At 36.9% G+C, this 20,834-nt stretch overlaps 2 protein-coding genes across 3 annotated transcripts; both read left to right on the top strand.

Annotated features, from left to right (window-relative positions):
• The first annotated feature begins 1,855 nt into the window (after window positions 1-1,855).
• Window positions 1,856-9,485, top strand: LOC122073922 (short-chain dehydrogenase TIC 32, chloroplastic-like). Its single transcript, XM_042638640.1, has 8 exons — window positions 1,856-2,073; window positions 6,142-6,373; window positions 6,567-6,646; window positions 6,791-6,944; window positions 7,152-7,230; window positions 8,455-8,539; window positions 8,899-8,945; window positions 9,121-9,485. Exons 1-8 carry the CDS (start codon window positions 1,968-1,970, stop codon window positions 9,277-9,279), a joined length of 942 nt encoding a protein of 313 aa, XP_042494574.1. The 5' UTR covers window positions 1,856-1,967; the 3' UTR covers window positions 9,280-9,485.
• Window positions 9,486-13,892: 4,407 nt separating this feature from the next.
• Window positions 13,893-20,834, top strand: LOC122083644 (short-chain dehydrogenase TIC 32, chloroplastic-like). Of its 2 annotated transcripts, none has more exons than XM_042651547.1 (8): window positions 13,893-14,369; window positions 16,101-16,332; window positions 16,534-16,613; window positions 16,767-16,920; window positions 17,433-17,511; window positions 19,250-19,334; window positions 20,195-20,241; window positions 20,415-20,834. In XM_042651547.1, exons 1-8 carry the CDS (start codon window positions 14,264-14,266, stop codon window positions 20,571-20,573), a joined length of 942 nt encoding a protein of 313 aa, XP_042507481.1. In that variant the 5' UTR covers window positions 13,893-14,263; the 3' UTR covers window positions 20,574-20,834. The 2 variants fall into 2 exon arrangements, with proteins under 2 accessions (XP_042507481.1, XP_042507553.1); XM_042651619.1 differs by having other exon boundaries at window positions 16,101-16,310; window positions 16,545-16,613.

Here is a 20,834-nt window from a genome sequence, read left to right on the forward strand (position 1 = left end):
CAACACTTGGGGATGTATGCCCAAACACTCCCAGCCCTTGGACGGATCGTTGGATGCTCGTTTGTGTTGGAGACGATTTTTTCCCGAAATTGAAGGCTAACTTTGTCATACCTGGATCTTCTCCAATGCCTCAGATGCAACAACTAATAGCAACTAGCATGTACCTAGGGGTGTCAACGGTCCGGGTTGGTGCGGTTTCGGTCCGGTTCCATCTGTTTCGGTGTGAGTTTGGAAGTGACCGAAACCGACCCATTAAGGATTTATCGGTTTCGGTCCGGTGTCGGCTTCGGTGAGGTTTGGGTTCGGGTTGGTACCGGTTTGGATTTATTAGGTTCATTTCGGTTTAGATCGGTTTTTTAAACCGGTATGGAGCCATTAGGAAACAACCAAATGATGAATTGTTGAACTTCGGTTTCTTAAATCGATTTGTAATCGGGTTGGTTTTGGTTTTTGGTCTAGTTTGGATTCGATTTTCCATACAAATGTATACAAAACTATGCAAATTTTGATTTTTTTAATGAATTTTGGAGTGTTTTGGTTTCTTACCGGTTTGGTTTCGGTTTCGGTCCGGGTTTTGAGCCGGTTTCGGTTTGGTTTCGGGTTCATCCGGTTTTCGGTGCCGTTCGGTTTGGTTTTGGGGTTACAATACTCGAAACCGAACCGAACCAATAAGGCTTCAGTTCGGTTCGGTCCGGGTTGTTATCGGTTCGGTCCGACCGGTTTTACCGGTTCGGTTTAGGAATTGACACCCCTACATGTACCCAAGTGATTTTCAGCCGTCAGATGTGTATTAGGAAGATTAAGATGGATCCGGTTTCTCTCCTTAATCTCCTACACCCAGGTCTTACCTATAGCTATTTGGTCGAGTATCACGTGGTGAGATGAGATGACAATCCAACGATTTTTGGTGCCTTGTTCTCCGTGCCTTTCTTAAATCGTTGGATCATTCCCTTACCACATGGCACTCTCAGGTAGTTATCGGTCGATCTGGGCGATGGGCATTAAGGAGAAAAGCCGAATCTGATTAAGACCCTTTTTAAGGATTTGGATCCCCTCTCACTTATGGCTAGAGAGACCGGGTGAGGAGAGAGAAATAGAAAATATGAAACATAAATAGAGAGAGAGAGAGAGAGAGAGAGAACAGTGGCTTGTCCCTCTCCGGCCAACCCCCTAACTTGAGAAGATCTAGATCCCCTCTCGAACACCCTTTCAAACAAGCACGGGCTCTGGAGAAGATCTACTCTCTCTCTCTCTCATTGGTCCTTCTCTAAGGTAGGATTCCTCTCTCCATAGGGCCCAAGGATCAGAGTTTGATCTCATGACTAGGGTGATCTTGAACACGTGTCCGGGTCCTCCTTGTTGTGGGATTACTCTATGGAGAGAAGTCAGATCCCCCTCTCCAGCATCCACGCTTGAGAGGATTCAAAATCCAAATCCAACTGAGGAGGTGAGGCGTAGAGGATGGATTGGACTCCTCTACGGCTCAACAGGGGTGACAACACATAACCCACGGCCTGAAGCACTTCAAGAAGCGTACCCATGTGTTGGGGTACGGGTGCAACCCCAGTACCCTTGCCGCACCGCTTAGCGGCCACATCCGAAGAGGATCAGGATCCGTATCCAACTTCCTCACACTGACAGACAGAGGGGAGCGCGTCACCCCACTTGCTTGTGGTGGTGCTAGCTTCGACCCCTGGAAACAAAAGTCTTTGGTCGTGGGGTGAAGTGTGGCTTGTGACATCCATATCGTGGGCTCCCACCTTCCACTTGCCACCAATTGGCAAATGATAACTATGAAATCCGGGTTAGTTCGTAGAAAAAAAAATTCAGAAATTCGTGGGTCTCTCTCCTGGTCCTGGGTTTGATTTTCTGTAATAAATGACGATGCTCACTACTATAATGGAAGTTGTGGAGAGGAACCATTGTCTTCTTTGGTACTCTGAATTCCGCTCTGCAGTGAAGAAACGATGTGGCCCTTTGGCAGAAAAGGACCCTCTGGGTTCTCAGCTAGTTCAACAGCAGAGGAAGTCACCCAAGGAATAGATGGAACTGGTCTCACGGCCATTGTTACTGGTAATATTTTGTTTTTGGATTTCCATTTCTTTGTTCTGTTTCTTTCTTTCTCAATCTTCTAATTTGAATTTTAATCAATTTTTCGATCTGGGTATTACAGATACAGCGAATTCATCGCTTTTCTTTCTTTTTTTTTTCTTGTTAAAATCAATCTCTTCCTCCAATACTTATTATAACTGCTTTAGATGGGTTTGCTGGAGATTTCAGTTAGAGATTACGGTTTGTTCTGTGCTTAGCATTCGGAGAACGACTACCTCTTGTGTGATAGAAAGCAGGACTCTGTTTTTCATTTATTTAATTTCTCTTAATTGGAGTTGGTGTTGATTTCTTTGTGTGGGATATTTTTATTGGTTTGATTGAGTGGTAAATTCTTACAGTAATGGCTGCTGATTGATCATAAAATTTACGATGGCCTTTTGTTTTATGCCAGACCTTTGGTTCATTTGAATTCTGGACAGCAACGTGAAGTAGTTCGTTATGCCCTTCTGTTACATATAAAAAGATGATGGGTGTCACTGGAAGGGAATCATTTATATTAATTTTGTATAATTTTATTTTCTAAATCGCGAGTTCTGAGTAGGAGTTGAATATTTTGTAAAAGATATGTGATGTGTAGTGCATGTTAATTACTAGATCAGTTTCATTATCCATGACTGACTTATCTAAGAATTGTATATGTGTGAAGACGAGTAAGGTTCATACAGCCATATCTATTGGAAATGGCAACAGGGCTGGCTCTGAATGATCCTCCTCTCACCTGATCATATATCCCACAAACATGTCTCTCTCTCTCTCTCTCTCTCTCTCTCTCTCTCTCTCCACTACAGGGTTTTGGAAGGGCAAATGTACGCAACCTTACCTTTCATTATTTGAATTTTTTCACGGCGAGAGTACACAAATTATTTACTAGATCAGTTTCTTTATCCATGACTGACTTCTTATCTAATAATTGTGTATGTGTGAAGAGGAGTAAGGTTCATACAACCATGTCTGTTGGAAGTGGTAACAGGGCTGGTTCTGAATGATCCTACTCTCGCCTCATCATATATCCGACAACCTGTCTCTACCTGTCATGTGTTTGAAAAAATGAAAACTGTAAATGATCAAATTAAAAATTAAATAAACATGTATTGGCTTTTCCTTTCTGGTGGAGTTAGGCATGGTTCTTATCTGTAAAACCTGAACGAGTTTCTTATACTGATATCTATATTTGTGAGGAGAGAAATTGAGGCAACTAACAAATTCCATATCCTTCTTCCTAGAAGAAATGGCACCCCTATGCTGAACCGATTTACAGAGAGATCATATCGATAATATATTGATTCTTCTTCTATTCCATACTTATATACCGAGAACCACTGTTACCTGAATTTTTTCTAATTTTTTCGAGTAATGATCCAGTTACCCTATTTCTCTGATCCTTTAGGTATGTACTCATGTGGGATTCATATCCTTCTACCTTCTTGGACCTTTATGAATTCACTGCCAGATGCCTTGTTGTTTGCTGATATTCGGAATATACCTGTGAATTGTATTTCCATAGGGTTTCCCTGCATCATCTGTACCTTAATGATTTCCTAGCACTAACCAAATTCCTTTCTCGATTAACTTACACAGATTTGAGATTCCTTTCTCGACAGCAACCCTATGGTATCATATTTTCTTATCCCTCATAATGACACCATACTTGATTGCCTCAACTTACGTCCATAAGCTTTTCACCTCAGAATGAAATTTCGAAGACATTTCCTTATTATGCGTTTTCAACTTCTATAACTTGTGGTACTCTAAGCCTCCACTTTTTTTATGGTGAGCAAGCTCCTATGTTTTTTTTTTTTTACTTGTTCATTGTTCAATTCAGGTGCATTACCCGCAGCTTTTGTAAATCTTCCTGCATCAAGAATTCTGACGGGGTATTTAATTAACTACTACTATTCGGGTGCTCATTATTTTGAAGTCTAGTTAGATTAGGAGAAAGACTTCCAGTCATGGGTTTGGTTTAATCAATTCCAAGGACTATTAGGAGTCAAGTAAAGAGTTTTAAATTTTTTTTCATATTCCCAGAAGTGGTAGGTTTGAGTCAAGGTCTAGAAAGAGGGTCGTCCGGGTAATTTTAATGATAGGTTGCAATTTTTGAAGAAATTTTTATTGTAGTTTCTATTGGTAATGTAGAGCTAAGTCACAAATGACCCAACCCCAGAATAGGATCTTAAACACAACCAGATCAGACCCTAGTTCAGTCTCAGTAACATTATATAAATAATCACCCAACAGTAAGTGACAATAGGGTAAAATACCCTTTACAACTTCCAAAAATATCTAAAGATGGTGTTGAATAGCCCCAGCTAAAGAATAAACCAAACAGCAGCCTAACAAGGCTATCACAGAGCATAAACTAGGTTCAAGAACTAGCAAATAAGCCATAAGCTATCTTCAAGAACAGCAGTAAGAGATATTGGATAGGGATGAAATTAGCATTGATTGGAGCTCTAAGATAGAGAATAAAACCCTGAAAATTTTAGATTGATCTAACAAACCAGTAAATAATTGATGAAGTTCTTGATTTAGGCGTCAGTTACGGAGATTTCTGATATTAGACACACCAGAACTCTGATCAGCTTCAAATTCCAACCAAGTGGGAGTCCTTAGGTTGGGGGTTGATTCCCAAAAGCTTAGCCCAAACAACCCAAGGAATGATGAGATTGATCCACTCCAAGTTACAGAAAAATCTTCTCAGAAAAACTATATCGTATGGATTGATTTTATATACCTTCGGACAGGAATTCCAACAGTGTATCTTCAATCAGCAGTGTATCTTCAATCAATCAATCCTCAGTCAATAGCATATTTCAGCAGCAAATAACTCCAATCGATTGATGATCAGACCAGCAGCAGATCAAAACTCAACACACAGATCTATTGACAAAAAGGAAGAAAATAGAAAAGGGATAATAGTCTCTCTCAGACTAGGGAATATCAACCAAAGCCTCTCACCTTACTGCATCTCACTGGATTTCCTTGCACAAAGCAAACTCGTTTCATTCATAAAATCGTGGGGAGAAGACTCAAAGGTCCCAATTACATATAGTGCAAACTTACCAGAAACAGAGTTAGAAAGCAAATAGGAAAGTACTAGAGGCCTCTTACAAGAGACTCTTGAGGCTTTCAGACCAATAAAAGCCTCTTACATTGCAGCCTTTCTTTAGTTCTTGATTTGTTTCTATAAATTCATTAGTGGGGCCAAACACTGTTTGCAGAACCTCCTTTTTTTTTTCTTTCTTTATTTATTTATTATTTATTATTATTTTTTTATGGTGTATATGTAGGCCCCAAGGAGAGTTGAACTCAAGAGTGTTGCTCCTTGCCAACTGAGCTACTCCTTGGGATTAACATTTGTATTGAGAGTTGAACTCATCAGTTTGCAGAATCTTGTAGCTGTAGGTTATTTAGACTGCTTTGGAGAGAAGATTTTATTTTGACTACTTGGATGACATCCAACTTAGGAGTTTTCAAATTCCATAAAATCGGAGCACTTCCCGAGGTCCCTTATTAGCTGCTCTTTTTTAGACCTGATATATCATTCTTCCTTCTTCATTTTTTGTAGAGCATGTTTACCTATGATCACTTGCCAAACTAATTAAAGGTATATAGGTGGGGTGTCGGGGTTGTGAGTATGTCTAGGAGTCAAATCCAACAACTAGATGCATGCTTAGTTGGCTAATATAGATATGCCAACTTGGTATGGACACATGACTACATAACGATTTACATTTGATTTCTAAGAAAGAAAGAAAATCAATAATTTATGCACTCATTATTTTATCCAGAAGTCAGTCAGGAACTATAAATGGGACAAAGAATAAAACCTTGTTATTGAGAGCAAAATGCTAGTTGGAGATGGGTTTAACAATGAATGTTCACTTTTCTTCTTTTTTTTTCCCCTAATTAAAAAATGCTTTAGAGGGCATCCCTGGTTTGATCTGTACCATTGACTTTTCATAACTTGTTCGGTGCATTTGGTACCTATTATTTTTAACTATTAGATGCTTATGTCTGTTGTAATTACAGGAGCATCAAGTGGTATTGGGACTGATACAGCACGTGTTCTTGCGCTGCATGGAGTTCATGTTGTTATGGGCGTGAGGGACACAGCCGCCGGAAGGAAAGTCCAAGAAGCAATCATGAAGGAAGTACCCACTGCTAAAGTGGATGTGATGGAATTAGATCTCAGTTCAATGGCATCAGTGAGGAAATTTGCATCAGATTTTCATTCCTCTGGTCTTCCTCTGAACATTCTTATGTAAGAGATGAAGTTGTAGGAGAGATTGCATTGCTTACTTGTGACTCCTGTCTCTCTTCCTTTTAGTCATCTGTGCTTTTGGATAGTGGATTACTGTGATATGCACTTCTTGTTGTCTCTGTTTATGGACCTCTTGTTTTCTTCCCTGGCTTAGTAAGAAGAGGATAGTGATTTTTGTCTTCTTTGAATTAAGTAATAATGCAGGTATTATGGCTGCTCCTTTCATGCTTTCGCAAGACAACATAGAAATGCAATTTGCGACAAACCATGTAGGTATGTTGTAGAGACATTCCAAGATTTAACATGAGATTCTTCATTGTATACATGAGTTTATATTGTAGCTTTGGAATTGTTGTTTGCAATTTGTCACCTTTGATAGAGTTGGAACTAATATTACAAGATCTCATGGTTTTGCAGGCCATTTTCTTTTAACAAATCTTTTGTTGGAGACAATGAAGAGTACAGCACATGAAAGTAAGAAAGAGGGAAGAATTGTTTGTGTTTCATCAGAGGCTCACCGGAGGCCATATCCCGAAGGAATTCGTTTTGATAAAATCAATGATAAACCAGGGTATCACTTTTCTGACAATCATTCATAATGGCTGTATTCTACAATTTGAAATCTCAAAGGAGCAATTTAGGATCCCGACATTAACTTATGCCTATGTTCTTGCCATGTATTTCGTTTAAATAATATGAGGTGTTTGCTTGAGGATGGTCTATGAATTGGAATTGTTGAAGGCATTTTAATTTATCCTTGGACTTGCTAATTTTTCAGGTATGCAGCCTGGAGTGCCTATGGCCAATCAAAGCTTGCGAACGTATTGCATGCTAAAGAACTTAATAGGCGGCTAAAGGTACCCGATCAATTCATGGATCAAAATTATTTCTGAAATATTAAATCTAAAGTAACTTCCCTTCCCCCCCCCCCCCTCTTCCCTCTTCCCTCTTCTTCCTCTTGTTAGACATGCAAGCTTGATTACATTCACTTGGAATAGTTTTTAGGTGGGAGTGTTGATAAGAGAGGGGAGGGTGAAGGCAGGACTCAGGCGGGAGTCTTGGCTATAGAAGCACAAAACTTTACCTGCTGACCTGGCACCTTCAACTTTAAAGTGTTTGTGAACGACATTTTTGAGGAACTTTTCCTTGTTTGAGATTATGATTAAAATATCATTTCTCAATTATGTGCCAAAATTAACATTATTGTATCTTAGACACTACGCTTTTGTTTTTCTGCCCTACTAGGAAAGGGCTTTTCACCATAGCTTGCAGAGCCTTCTTATCCCTCTACCCCCCACCCCTAACCTATCCCTTGAAAAATAAATGTTTGCTCAAATATCTGGCAGAGTGGAGTGGAAGTGCTTTTGTATTTCTGACACTAAATTTGTTTGTTTCTACAAAGAGATTCTTGGTTTTGGGGCTATAGGGCTATTAGAATGTACTGAGCCCTTATATGTTGCTGTATATCTCATGACAAGAAAAACAATACCCTACTTTTTATGAGCCATTAAAGAGATCAACTAGACTAGCACATGATCCTGATATGTATCTGTATACGTACAAGTGGGTGGGGATCACCATATGGCAACTTGGTGCTTAAATTTCGTGGAGATGTTCACAGCAACCTTTTACAGTGGTGAGTTTCATAAAAGATATGTTCTTCCCTATGGAAAATAATTTCTTAGGGAGGGTTTAAATGTCAACAATTCCATGAGCTTGGGCTTCTGCTTGAGCATTAGCAGTTGAGCTATGAAATTCAAAGTGTGACAAATCCAATTAGTCCCCTATCGTGTCCAGGAAGTCATTCTGTTATATCAGTTATGCCTTTCGAATGTTCTCATTGCATGTAGAATTGCTCTTCTATTTCATTACTGCGAGATGTAGGTAATCCAACTGTTTTGGCAACTTCTATCATTTCTTTTTCAGTCCTAGTTCTGGAAAACTTCCCTCAGTTACTACGTTTTTGCACCTGCTTATCAGGTGTGGTAATATATTACCTCCATTTTTTTATGGTAGTAATGCAAATATTGCAAGGTAAAACATGGTTTGGTTTTCATGGCTTCTTTACTTTATTTGAACAGGAAGAGGGGGTTGACATAACTGCGAATTCGCTTCATCCAGGAGTTATCGCGACCAATCTTCTACGCCATCACAGTTTTTTAAATGGTAAATGATCTATCTATTTTACATCCATGTTTATTTTAATCTACCCTAAGAAAGAAGAAATCCATTGGATTGCTTTAGTTCATTCATGCGGAAACATTTCATTGTACATGGGATGATTTATGGTGGCAAATTATATAATTTTATTTTCTGCCTATTTATGTCGGTAGTTCCATCCTTCATTTTAGAAAAATATAGTCATACTGGAAAATTTCTCGTTCAGTTGTTCTATGAGCATTATACCATATAAAACTTAAGTTGATGTTATCATATGGATGTTTCCTTGTCAATTATTATTATTTGCAAATTTCATGTTAAAAGTCTGGAATTTGATTTCTCAATCTTCTGTGTTCATTATGCAGGAATTTTTACTTCAATTGGCAAATTTCTGGTAAAAAATACTCAGCAGGTACTCTTTGTATTTTGGTTGAGCCCATGTCGTAAACTCCCTTAGCTCAACAATGAATGAATACATTTATTCAGCCTAAACATGCTAACTCAAAAAGATTCTGTTTTGTTATGATATCTGATTAGGATTTCTACTTTCATTTATTGCTAACTTAATTCAATGGATATGGTTGCAGGGTGCGGCAACCACTTGCTATGTAGCTTTGCATCCGGCAGTGAAGGGGGTAGGTGGTGAGTATTTCTCAGATAGTAACATCGCCGATCCCACTTCACAAGCTAAGGATGTGGAGTTGGCAAAGAAGCTATGGGAATTCAGCATGAGTTTGACTGGTTGATGGACCTTTACCTCATAGACATTACTCCTTTCTTAATTGGATGTGGAAGATAATATTTTGTGATATGTGATCCAGAAAAATCATGTTAATTTTGTACAGGACTATCTAGAGATTCCTGAACCTATAGCTATGGAAGTATTATGTAATGGATCATTAATAATACTTGCTATTATAAGCAGATGATGCAGATATTTTATGTTGAGGTATGTTCTGACATTTGTGCAAGGTGAACCATAGCTTCTCTTTGTTGCCCAAGGAAATATAGGCAACAAAAGAAGCTATTTGAATGATAAAGTCGGAAATTTAGGGTTTCCTTGAGGTGCCAATGCGAAATAGTATGATGGCAAGGAAATGGGAATCTTAAGTAAAAAAACCTTTTGGTTAAAAAATATTTAGGGGTTTAGTAATCCCTACCACATTGATGACTAGCGATTAGGTATCAAAGATTAACTTTGTTAATTGGTACATCTGCTTAAGGTACTGATCACCAAGTTAGACCACGAAGAAGCATTGATGGGTGTTTAAGGGACATGCCTTCCTTAAAGATCAGTCACCATTGCGAGGGAGGATTCTCTGTCTTTCAAGTTGGTTATACTACTATTTTTGCCTCTATCTGATCCATGTAGTCGACCCCATTTAGTTGGGATAAAGTTATGATTATTGTTGTTGGTTATACAAAGTCTAGTAGGATTTACGGATTAGAAAATTTATGTTCTTTAAATTATTTTATTTTATTTTATTTATTTATTTAGTTTTTATGATAAAGCCTGGTTTAGTGTTTCAATATTTCAGATGTTTTGTAGATTTTTTTTTTTTAAATACCTATTTGTGCCAAGATCCTACAAGGCTATGCTAAAGAATCTTGGATCTGAGAGTAAATGAGAAGAAAGAGTGAGGGGTTGATGCTAATGACTTGTAATAAGCTGAGAATGCAAATCCTTCGCAACATTGCTTGCATGCCCAAATGGGTCTAATGAAGTAATCAAATGGTTCCTTAGGATATATATATATATTCTTGAAAGAATTGGAGATATCTGTGATGGAAGATGCAAACCTTCGCGCTCTTATAGATATTTCGATTCCCTTCCCATTCTTTTATTTGCAATCAGGCAAAACCCTATGGATTTCAACGTAGTCATGGGATTTTTTTTCTTGCTCAAATTTATTCTCTAAATGATAACAAAAAATTCAGCCTTATCCCAATTAAATGCGGCCGGCTCAAATTTATTCCCTAAACAGATATGGGAAATAAGATAAAGTCCTAAAGCATTTAGAATGCTGTGTATTTTCATTTAGTTTTAGAGCTTAATCGGAATTCGATTATAATTAGAACGTTCTCATAAGGGCATTGATAGGATGCATTGACCTTGAAAAATCTATCAAAATCAAGGCAAACATAATCTAATATGTTGGTAATGAAGTTTAAAATTTCAGCTTAAACCATATATTCATGTATCATGGCCTTGGGATGTGATGGATTGGAGGGTTGGGCTACGTGATTAATGTGGCATTAGTGTTTCTGTATTCAAACACATGCACTTCTTCTTTACTCAAAATTAATAGAGAATGAACCTTAATTGAATGGTAGATATTGCCATATTGGTTACTTTTATTCTCCACTTCCTATGGAAGGTAGTTAGCTTTCTTCTTTAATTTATCATGTTTTTGAAGATTAGAAACATTGTAGGTCATGACCTGTGCTAGGTGGTCTTGTCTTAAAAGTCAGTGAAAGGTCATTAATCCTTGGAGTTTTAGTGTGTAATGGCACTGATAAGGATGCCTAACTAAAATTGAATGGAAATGTCTTTACAAGTTGGGATTCAAATATTAGATCCCACACTCCTAATGAAATAAACAAATTAATAAATAAATGAGGACACAACGAATTATGGTAATTGTGATCTTAAAGAGGTTTTCAAAAGGTTACTTAAAAAAAAAAAAAAAAAAAAAAAAAGGGTTTCGTTTTGTGTAACCATGATCTTATCACATGATGATGTTGCCCACGTATCATCAATTCATCAAGGGGTTTGTCTTCTTTATGACATGTAGGATAGAGACAATGATACATGAGTATACACCAATTATCTATAGACAAAATATTTTTTTCCCACTTGCTTTGGAGTATATAACTGAAAGGGTTGCCATATTTTTTGCATGACAGGGGAGGATTTCCTACAGGGGTAATGTAAGAAGGAATCTGCACGCTGAATCAATGAGGGATTGAAAAATGATATCATTCATATGAGATCTATATAGTCGAAATAAGAAAGACAGTGTCAGTGTGAATCCCACGATTTTTTTCTCATAACTATAAATTATGCCATGTCATAATAGAGATTATTACAAGGCTGATCCAAGGGTTGACAATGCCCCTAGAATGCTGATTTGATGGTTCTAACTACACCTCCTTTTCATATATGGAGATCAACTTCCTCTCTGACAAGCTTCTCCATCTATTGCAATCTTCTTGTTCCTCTTTAACTCACGGGAAAATGTATCATTTACCAGAAAACCTTCTTCTTTTGTCAAGTCATCTTCTTTTTTACCTGCTTGAAGCATAACCCCTTAACCATGCACTTAAAACTATTATTTGCTTAGTGAGGCCCAATTTTTTTTTTTCTTTTTTGATCAGCCAAAGAAAGGATAAAGATTAGATATTATAATTAATATTACATACAATGTCTATTCTAAATATTGGCTTCCTACCAGATAATGCTTCATAAGCCATAGATTTCAGTTTCTCTAGAATACTATTTGTCTTTAATAAACTAAACCTAGGATATATACGACACTTGTCCACCTCATCCCTTAGGATGATTAGAGTTCTTGGCCATAAGGTTAACAGTTTATCAAATTCTTTATCAAAGAACTTTTTGAGAATATCCGCATCACTCCGAACTTCTTCAATCACCCATTTTTTGTTCCTTGCGGTCACCAGTCCTTGTAGCACACCTAGCGTCTCGGCCTCACAACCTTCTCCTGTCAATACATAATTTGTTTCACATGAGACTATATTATGTTGGGAAATAAGCGCTAAAGCCCATGCAGATATTTTTTTGTCCTTTTGTTATCACACTTGTAATGATTAGATAATTTGAGTTTTGTATTGTCAGTGAAGCCATATGAGTTGGATATGTACTAGATATCACCTGAGTCTCCAAAGATTTGTGAGTGAGTCCATTCGCAATCCAATATTCAATGTGCTTAATGATGGAGATAGGATCTGGATTTTGGGCTGAGAACAGGATATTATTTTTGTGGATCTAGATAAAATAATATATGATGATAAAAACAGAGAAAAACCATTTCAATTCTTTTTTTGGAATGAACCCTGAGTTGAAGCAAAATAAAACCAGTCTTTTGACTGAGTCAAAGCGAAGAAGGTTAGGTCTAAAACCCAATGGGCTCGCTGCCCAGACCTTCCTTGTAAACTTACAATTAAACATAAAATGGTAAACTGACTCCTGCTGGCAATGGCAAAAGCTACATATGGAGCCAATATCCACCCACTTAGCTAGAATATCTTTTGTTGGTAATCCATCATTGATCACTCTCCAAAAGAAAAACTTAAACTTGGGGTGGATATTGATTTTCTAGAAAAATCGCCACCATCGTGAACATGGAGATGAGCAACAATACCTGTGTGAGCATGCATGGAAATTTGTTAGTGCATTGGAGCTAAGAAACTTGGCAGCTAATTTAGTTGTGAAAGATTCTGCCTTAGAAAGGGTGCACCACCACCTGTCATCTTGAGAAGATAATGAGGTTTGAGCAATACAATCAATGATAAAATCAGGGATGAGTGATTTCAAACGTTCCAAGTCCTATAGGCTGTTTAAAGTGAAAGTGCTTACAGACTCAGAGTGGTAGTTACGATGAACACTATGGTGTGAATAATTTTGCAGTTCGATGGTGTGATTATGATTCCGAATCCAGGGATCATACCGAAAGAAGGTATTTGAACCATTACCTATTTTCCAAAAAAGGATCTTCTCGAGAGAGTGAGGCCCAATTTACGTTACACATACTATATTTGGCTAGCCTCATATGGGATAGGTATAAGGATAATGGCAGTTAACATTAAGGAGTGTTGGTAATATAATAAAGGTAATACATGGATTGCCAATCTAGCCATCAAACTTTTGAAGAGAGAGGATGATAATAGGAAAATGCATAGGGATTAAAAGGAAATCTTAGGAGAGTTGTTACATAAATCACTTGGTTGAACACTATTCAAATAAAAGGGAAAAAGATCACCTCCAATACCAACGATCCAGGTGTTGACAGAAGTTGGAATGCGTGTCCAAGCCCTCCTAACCTTTGAATGATCGTTATAGGAGAGTTGAAGGATCAAGTCATTGGAGAAGAGTTAGATCCAAAGAAAAAGGCCTGTAGGGCGTCAATCATGAAGATGGTCAGGGCAGCAAAGAAAATGCTGGTATATCCCTTGGTAATATTTGGAATTTTGAGTGAAATATTTCTCTTTTAGTGTGTAAGAATTGCTAAGAGAGAAGATGAAATTAGGATAATACAAAGGGACTAAAAAGAAAAACTAGGGGAGTAGTTATATAAACCACTTGATTTGACACTCTCTAAAAGATAAGGGCATGCACCATGGAGGTTGTGAAGGCAATAAGGAGAATGCTAGTATTATTCTCCCCAGAGGTTTGAAATCAGCCATGATCCATCCAATCAAGATTTCGACGAGTGTACCATTGAAGTGTAGACTAATAAACTTTTAGAGAGAGAGGGAGAGGACCCCCTAAACAAATATCTTTGCTAGAAGCCTAGAACTAGTGTGAAGAGTGACTGAAGTGTGAACATTCAATGAGTTTCTAGAAAGAAAAGAAAATGGAATTCAGAAATTTGTGGTTCATCTGGTTGGACTTTGTGTAATAAATGGCAATGTTTCAACTGGTGGAGAGTCCCAGGAACTATTGTCTTCTTTGATACTCTGAATTTTACGCTTTGCAGCGAAGAAACGATGTGGCCCTTTAACAGAAAAGGACCCTCTGGGTTCTCAGCTAGTTCAACAGCAGAGGAAGTCACGCAAGGAATAGATGGAACTGGTCTCACTGCCATCGTTACTGGTGATATTTTGTTTGGATTATCCAGTTTTTGTTCTGTTTCTTATTTTCTCAATCAGATGATTTGGCCTAGTGCCTTTTGGTGGCATCTTGCCTTATAATCTTTTCTTTACCCTTTTTTTTGGGATTTTAATATATTTATTTATTCACCCAAAAAAAGAATTCAAATTTTTTATATGGGAATTACAAATACTGTATGTTCATGATTTTTTTATTTTTTTGGTTGAAAATTTTGTGTCTTCCAGTTCTTACTTTGTTTCCGGCAATGATTCTTACTGTTTCAGATGGGTTTGGTGGGGATTTTCAGTTAGAGGTTATTAAGGTTTGTTTATGGCTTTTTTGCACTTAGCATGTTGAGAACATCTCCCTCTTGTGTAATGAAAGGCAAGACTCTGATTTTTTGTTTGATTTTGTTTTTGCCCTTCATTTATTTACGTTTAGATGGCCCTGGTGTTGATTCTGATTTATGTTTTTCCCTCAATGGGAATCTTCTATTGGTTTGATTTGATGGGAACTTGTTACAATTATGGTTGAATTCTGCTTTTCATGGATGCTGACTGCACATAAATTTTAGGATGGCCTTTTGTTATACAGTAGACCTCTTGTTCATTTCAATTTTGGAGAGCAGCAAGAAGTAGTTCTTTATGCCCTTCTGTTAAATACTGAAATATCATGGAGTGTCACTGGAAGAATGATATATGAATTTCGCATAAATTTTATTTTCTACAACCTAAGTTCTGAGTAGAGATTGAATATTATGAAAAAGATATGTGACGTGTGAAGACGAGTAATGTTCATATATTCGTGTCTGTTGGAAATGAAAACAGGGCAGGTATTGCATGATCCTACACTGGGTAATTGTAATAGTGGTTGTAATTTTCAAATAAATTGTGATTGTGGTTCTTGTGGTATACCTTTCTCTTGGCTGCAGCTGGGGTGCTCCCTAGCTACTTCTGGTTTACAGGGATGCTATTATTTGTATTTAGATTGTGTTTCTTGTGTTGAAATTTCATCATTCTGTGTTGGTTCTTCGACTATTTTGCAGCCTTTCTTTAGTTCCTTATCTGTTTCTTCATTGGGAGGGAGTTATATTTTCCTCAATCACATGCTTTAAGTAGACTTCTAAATCTTTTTTGAATTTCAACTGAATCTACTATTTTCAAGTGGGGAAAGAAAAATTTCATTGAATTTGGATGTTAATAACTATCAATAGACTTCCGAATCTTTTTCTAAGTTCATATGATTTTTAAAGAAGTTTCATTGAATTGGATATTTATAGTTAATTTTTATTGTTGGTGCAAAGTTTGTGATTACTTTGGCTGGAGAGAAAACCTACCCTTACAGGTAGTGATAATTTCAATTATCTCCTTTCACCTAAAATGTTGCTTCTCTAGGATCATCCTACACCACATCTATATTGTTTGCAGAACCTTGTAGGTAATTTGGACTGCTTTGGGGAACAGCTAGTATTGTAAATATTTGCATGACATCCAGCTTAGGAGTTATCAAATTCCATGAAATTAGAGGACTTCCTGAGGTCCTTTATTAGCTGTTCTTTTTAAAACCTCATACGTCTCTGTTTTTTCTTTGTTTTTGACTTCACTGTTTGTCCAAAATCACCTCCATGGATGCCATCCTTGTTTGATGTGTACCATTGACATTTCATGATTATGTAGGTGCATTTGATACCTATTATTTTTTGCAGTTAGATGCTTATGTCTGTTTTATTTACAGGAGCATTGAGTGGTATTGGGAATGAGACAGCGCGTGTTTTTGCATTGCGTGGAGTTCATGTTGTTATGGGGGTGAGGAATGTGGCTAGTGGAAATAACGTTAAAGAAGAAATCATGAAGGAAGTGCCTTCAGCTAAGGTGGATGTGATGGAATTGGATCTCAGTTCAATGGCATCAGTGAGGAGATTTGCATCTGATTTTCATTCATCGGGCCTTCCTCTGAACATTCTTATGTAAGAGATAGAGGAGTAGGAGAGATAGCATTGCTTACTTGTGACTTCTTTTTCTCATCCCTTTAGTTATATGTGCTTTTGGGTGGTGGATTACTGTGATATGCACTTCTTATTGTGTCTCTTTATGGACTTCTTTTGTCTTCCTGGGTATTTTTTCATAAGTAATAAGAGGATAGTGATTTTTGTCTTCTTGGTGTTTAGTAATAACGCAGGAGTTATGGTTAGTCCTTTAACACTTTCAAAAGACAACATAGAACTACATTTTGCAACAAACCACTTAGGTATGTTGGACAGATATTCCAAGCTTTTGAGTTTTGCCATGGGATAATTTTTTTTGTAGATGAGTTTACATTGTAGCTTTTAAATTGTTGTATGCAATTTTCAGCCCTTTGGTAGAACTAACAATAATACGAGGAGATCTCATTCTTTTGCAGGCCATTTTCTTTTGACAAATCTTTTGTTGGAGACAATGAAAAGTACAGCATGTGAAAGTAAGAATGAGGGAAGAATTGTTAATGTTGCATCAGAGGCTCACCAGAGGTCATATCCTGAAGGAATTCGGTTTGATAGAATCAACGATAAATCAGGGTATCACTTCGCTAACAGCATTCACGATGGCTATATTTATTTATTTATTTTAATATGGGATTTTTTTTGGATGAATAAATGAATTCATTACCAATCGACGAAGAAGAATATACAAGGGGAAAAAGGGGGGGGGGAGGCACAGTCCAGCAAGATTATCCAACCCAACAGAGTGGGATTTTCATATTGACACCCCTTAAGGTGCCATATAATTTTAACCTTACTTGGTTTACCCTTAAACTTTTTTTTTTTTTTATTAATAAGGGTGCATACTGTTATTTTGCATATGTACACGAAAAATGTGCAAAACATTGACATGGCACTTTCAAATTGTTTTTGAAAACCCTTTTATATCCCTAACTTAAAGAACTTTTGGAAATCAGGCAAGGGGCAATTAAAAGAAGTTGTCAAGTTTTTAGAAAATCCCCTCAATTTATGGTGTTTGCACAAGGCTGGTCTATGAATTGGAATTGTTGAAACCATTGTAATTTATCCTTGAACTTGCTAATTTTCAGGTATGGTAGCTGGCAAGCATATGGACAATCAAAGCTTGCAAACATATTGCATGCTAATGAACTTAATAGGCGTCTAAAGGTATCCGATCAATTCATGGATCACAATTATTTTGAAATATTAAATTTAAAGTAGTTCCCCCCTCCCTCCCTTTCTTTAGACATACAAAATTGAAATTGATTTCATTCACTGGGGAATATTTGCGATTGTGGATCAGCTCCTCCGTACATGGAGTGAAATAACTCTTCATGCACAGTTTCGTGATGACACATGTCCTTTTTCTTCCACAAATGCTCCTCTAAACACTCTTAATGGCAGCATCGAGGGGCATTTGTGGAAGCTAAAGAACACATTTCGTCATGAAATCATACATGAAGCCTTCATGTACAGTGAGCTGATCCAGGCTCAATATTGGGGGCTGGAGGGTAATGATAGTGTTTGTAAAAGTAGCATGCGAATGTCATTTTGTTGGAAAATTTTCTTGTTTCAAGACTCATCATGGTTAAAATATCTTGTCTCAAATATGTGCCTAAATGTGCTCAATTCTGTATCTTAGAAACTTATCTTGTTTGCTTGTAAAATTGTAGAATATTAAATGTAAAGCAGGTGGTGAATGATGATTTGTTACTACTCCTTTGAAATTTTTTTATGATCATTGGGGGAGCCTCTAGGGTATCATCACTTAGGCTGGGTTTGCATCCGCCTTCTTTTCCCTCCCCCACCCCAAACCTTCCCCTTGAAAAAAATAAAAGAAGATTTGCTCAAATATGTGCCAAAGTAGAGTGAAGGCTTTTGTAATGTCAACACTCATCTTATTTGTTTCTAGAAGGAGATTCTTGTTTCTGGGGCTTCATGGCTATTAGAATGTATTGGGTCCATATATGTTGCCAGATATTTCATGACAAGAGGATCAATACCCAACTTTAGATGGGCCATTAAAAATATCAACAAGACTACCACATTTTCCTAATATATATCTGCATCTAATAGACTAAATACATACAAGAGGTTGGGATCTACCATATGGAAATTTTGAGGATATGTCCACACTCACCCTCTACACATGGTAAGTTTTATCAAAGGGATTCTCTTATTGATACCCCTTAAGGTGTCAAATAATTTGTAACCTTATGTTTTCGCCCTCTTAGTTTAACACACTTTTTCCTTTCAGTGAGGATAAATCCTGACATTTCATATGTTTACTTGAAAAGTGTTTGAGGCAATACCTCTTGAAATGACATAATGGTAAGTCACTTTCAAAAAAAATTTGAAACCCCTTTTTTTATCCTACTTAAATAACTTTTGGGAAAAAGATAAGGGACAATCAAAAGAAGGTTACATGTTCTAAAACACCTATAGAGGTGTCACTTAGACAAGCCCTTCATCAAAATTATGTTATCCCTGTGGCAGAATTAATTTTGTTAAGAGTTAACTGTGAAACTTAAGTGTGACAAATCTAATGAGTCTCCTATCGTTTACACAAGAAGTCATTATGTTATATCAATTTTGATTGTTGAATGTTCTCATTGCGTATAGAATTGCTCTTCTATTTCACTATTTTGAGGATGTAGGTAAATTGTTTTGGGAACTTCCATCATATATTTTTTTTGTAGTTTAGGGAACTTCCCTCAATTACTACATAGTTGCACTGTGCTCATCAGTTGTGGTAATATATTACCTCCACTATTTCATAGTAGTATTGCAGTTATTGCTGCAATGAAATTTTTGTTTCATAGTATTACAATTATTATTGGCAATGAAATTTTTGCAAGGTAAAACACAGTTTGGTTTTCATTGTTTCTTTACTTTATTAGAACAGGAAGAGGGAGTTGATATAACTGTGAATTCACTTCATCCAGGAGTTATCGGGACCAATATTTTACGCAATCACAGCTTTCTAAATGGTAAATGATCAATCTATTTCTGATCTATATTTATTTTAATCTTTCCTAAGAAAGAAAAAAAGCCACTAGGTCACTTTGGATAATTTATCAGTGCAACATTTCTTCATGCAAGGATAATTTATGATGGCAAATTATATAAATTTATTGGGTTTGCCAATTGTTAGTACCATCCTTTTTTTTAGAAAAATATATTATCATACAGAAAAATTTTCCACGTTCTTTTGTTCATGAAGCACCTGAAATTTTGTACTTGATTTGTGTTATCTATGTGCATTAGGCCATATAAAACTTCTTTTTTTTTTATTAGATAAAAATTCATAACCAAAGAGAGAAAACAGGGGCTCCCCCACGAAAAGGGGGGTGGGGTGGGGGAAAGAAAATTGAAATACAAGCTAAACCCAGCTTCATCTAGAAGAGGCCTGGGAAGAGTACAATGAAACAGGAAGACCCCAGGAATCCACAATTAGCCTATTCCACGGGGAGTCGATGCACTAAGAGGAGGCCGCTGAAACTTGCTTCTAATGTCGAAAGCAATGATGGCCAAAATCTGCTACAAGGATCAAGAGTTAGGAGTCCATCATTTGAGGTTGCACTCCAACCAAATATGGTAGATGGCGGCATCAAAGGAAAGCTTACCCATAGTATCACAACTAGATCGACCGGCAAGGTTGTGTGACTTGTGTCCACCCAAATCCATTCTCTATCAAACGGCAAATCCTTCTATTACAAGACCATATAAAATTAAATTGATGTTACCACATGGACGTTCCTTATAAATTTTTTTATTTTTTATTTATTTGCAAATTGCATCATTAAAATTCTGGTATATGATTCACTATCTTTTGTGTTTTTTTATGCAGGAATAGTTCTTTCACTTGGCAAATATGTGTTTAAAAATGTTCAGCAGGTACTTTCTGTATTTTGTTTGAACGCATGTAGTAAAATCCTTATGTGCCAAAAATTGAGTGAATAGCATTATTCGGCCTAAATATGCTTACTCAAAAATTCTGTTTGTTCTTGTTATTATATCACATGTTGGACTTCTCCCTTCATTAATTGATTCAATCGATATGATGGCAGGGTGCGGCAACCACTTGCTATGTAGCTCTGCATCCACAAGTCAAGGGGGTTGGTGGTGAGTACTTTGCAGATAGTAACCTTGCCGAGCCCACTTCACAAGCTAAGGACATGGAGTTGACAAAGAAGCTCTGGGAATTCAGCATGAGTTTGATTGGTTGATGTACCTCTACCTCATAGACATTTGTTCCATTCTTGAATAGATTTGGAGGATAATTTTGTGATTATGATCCAGAAAAATCGTAGTTATTTTCTTATTATTGTTGCATTCAGTTATTTTGTATAGTAAACCCAAAAATACAATTATTCATGTGGTGATTGTACAGGATTATTCTAGAGATTCCTGAACCTAGAGCTATGAAAGTATATGTAATGGATCACTGATAATACTAGCTATCATAAGCAGATGATGCAGATCTTTTA

The sequence above is a fragment of the Macadamia integrifolia genome, chromosome 1, assembly GCF_013358625.1.
Source record: "Macadamia integrifolia cultivar HAES 741 chromosome 1, SCU_Mint_v3, whole genome shotgun sequence".
NCBI classification, from domain to species: Eukaryota; Viridiplantae; Streptophyta; class Magnoliopsida; order Proteales; family Proteaceae; genus Macadamia; species Macadamia integrifolia.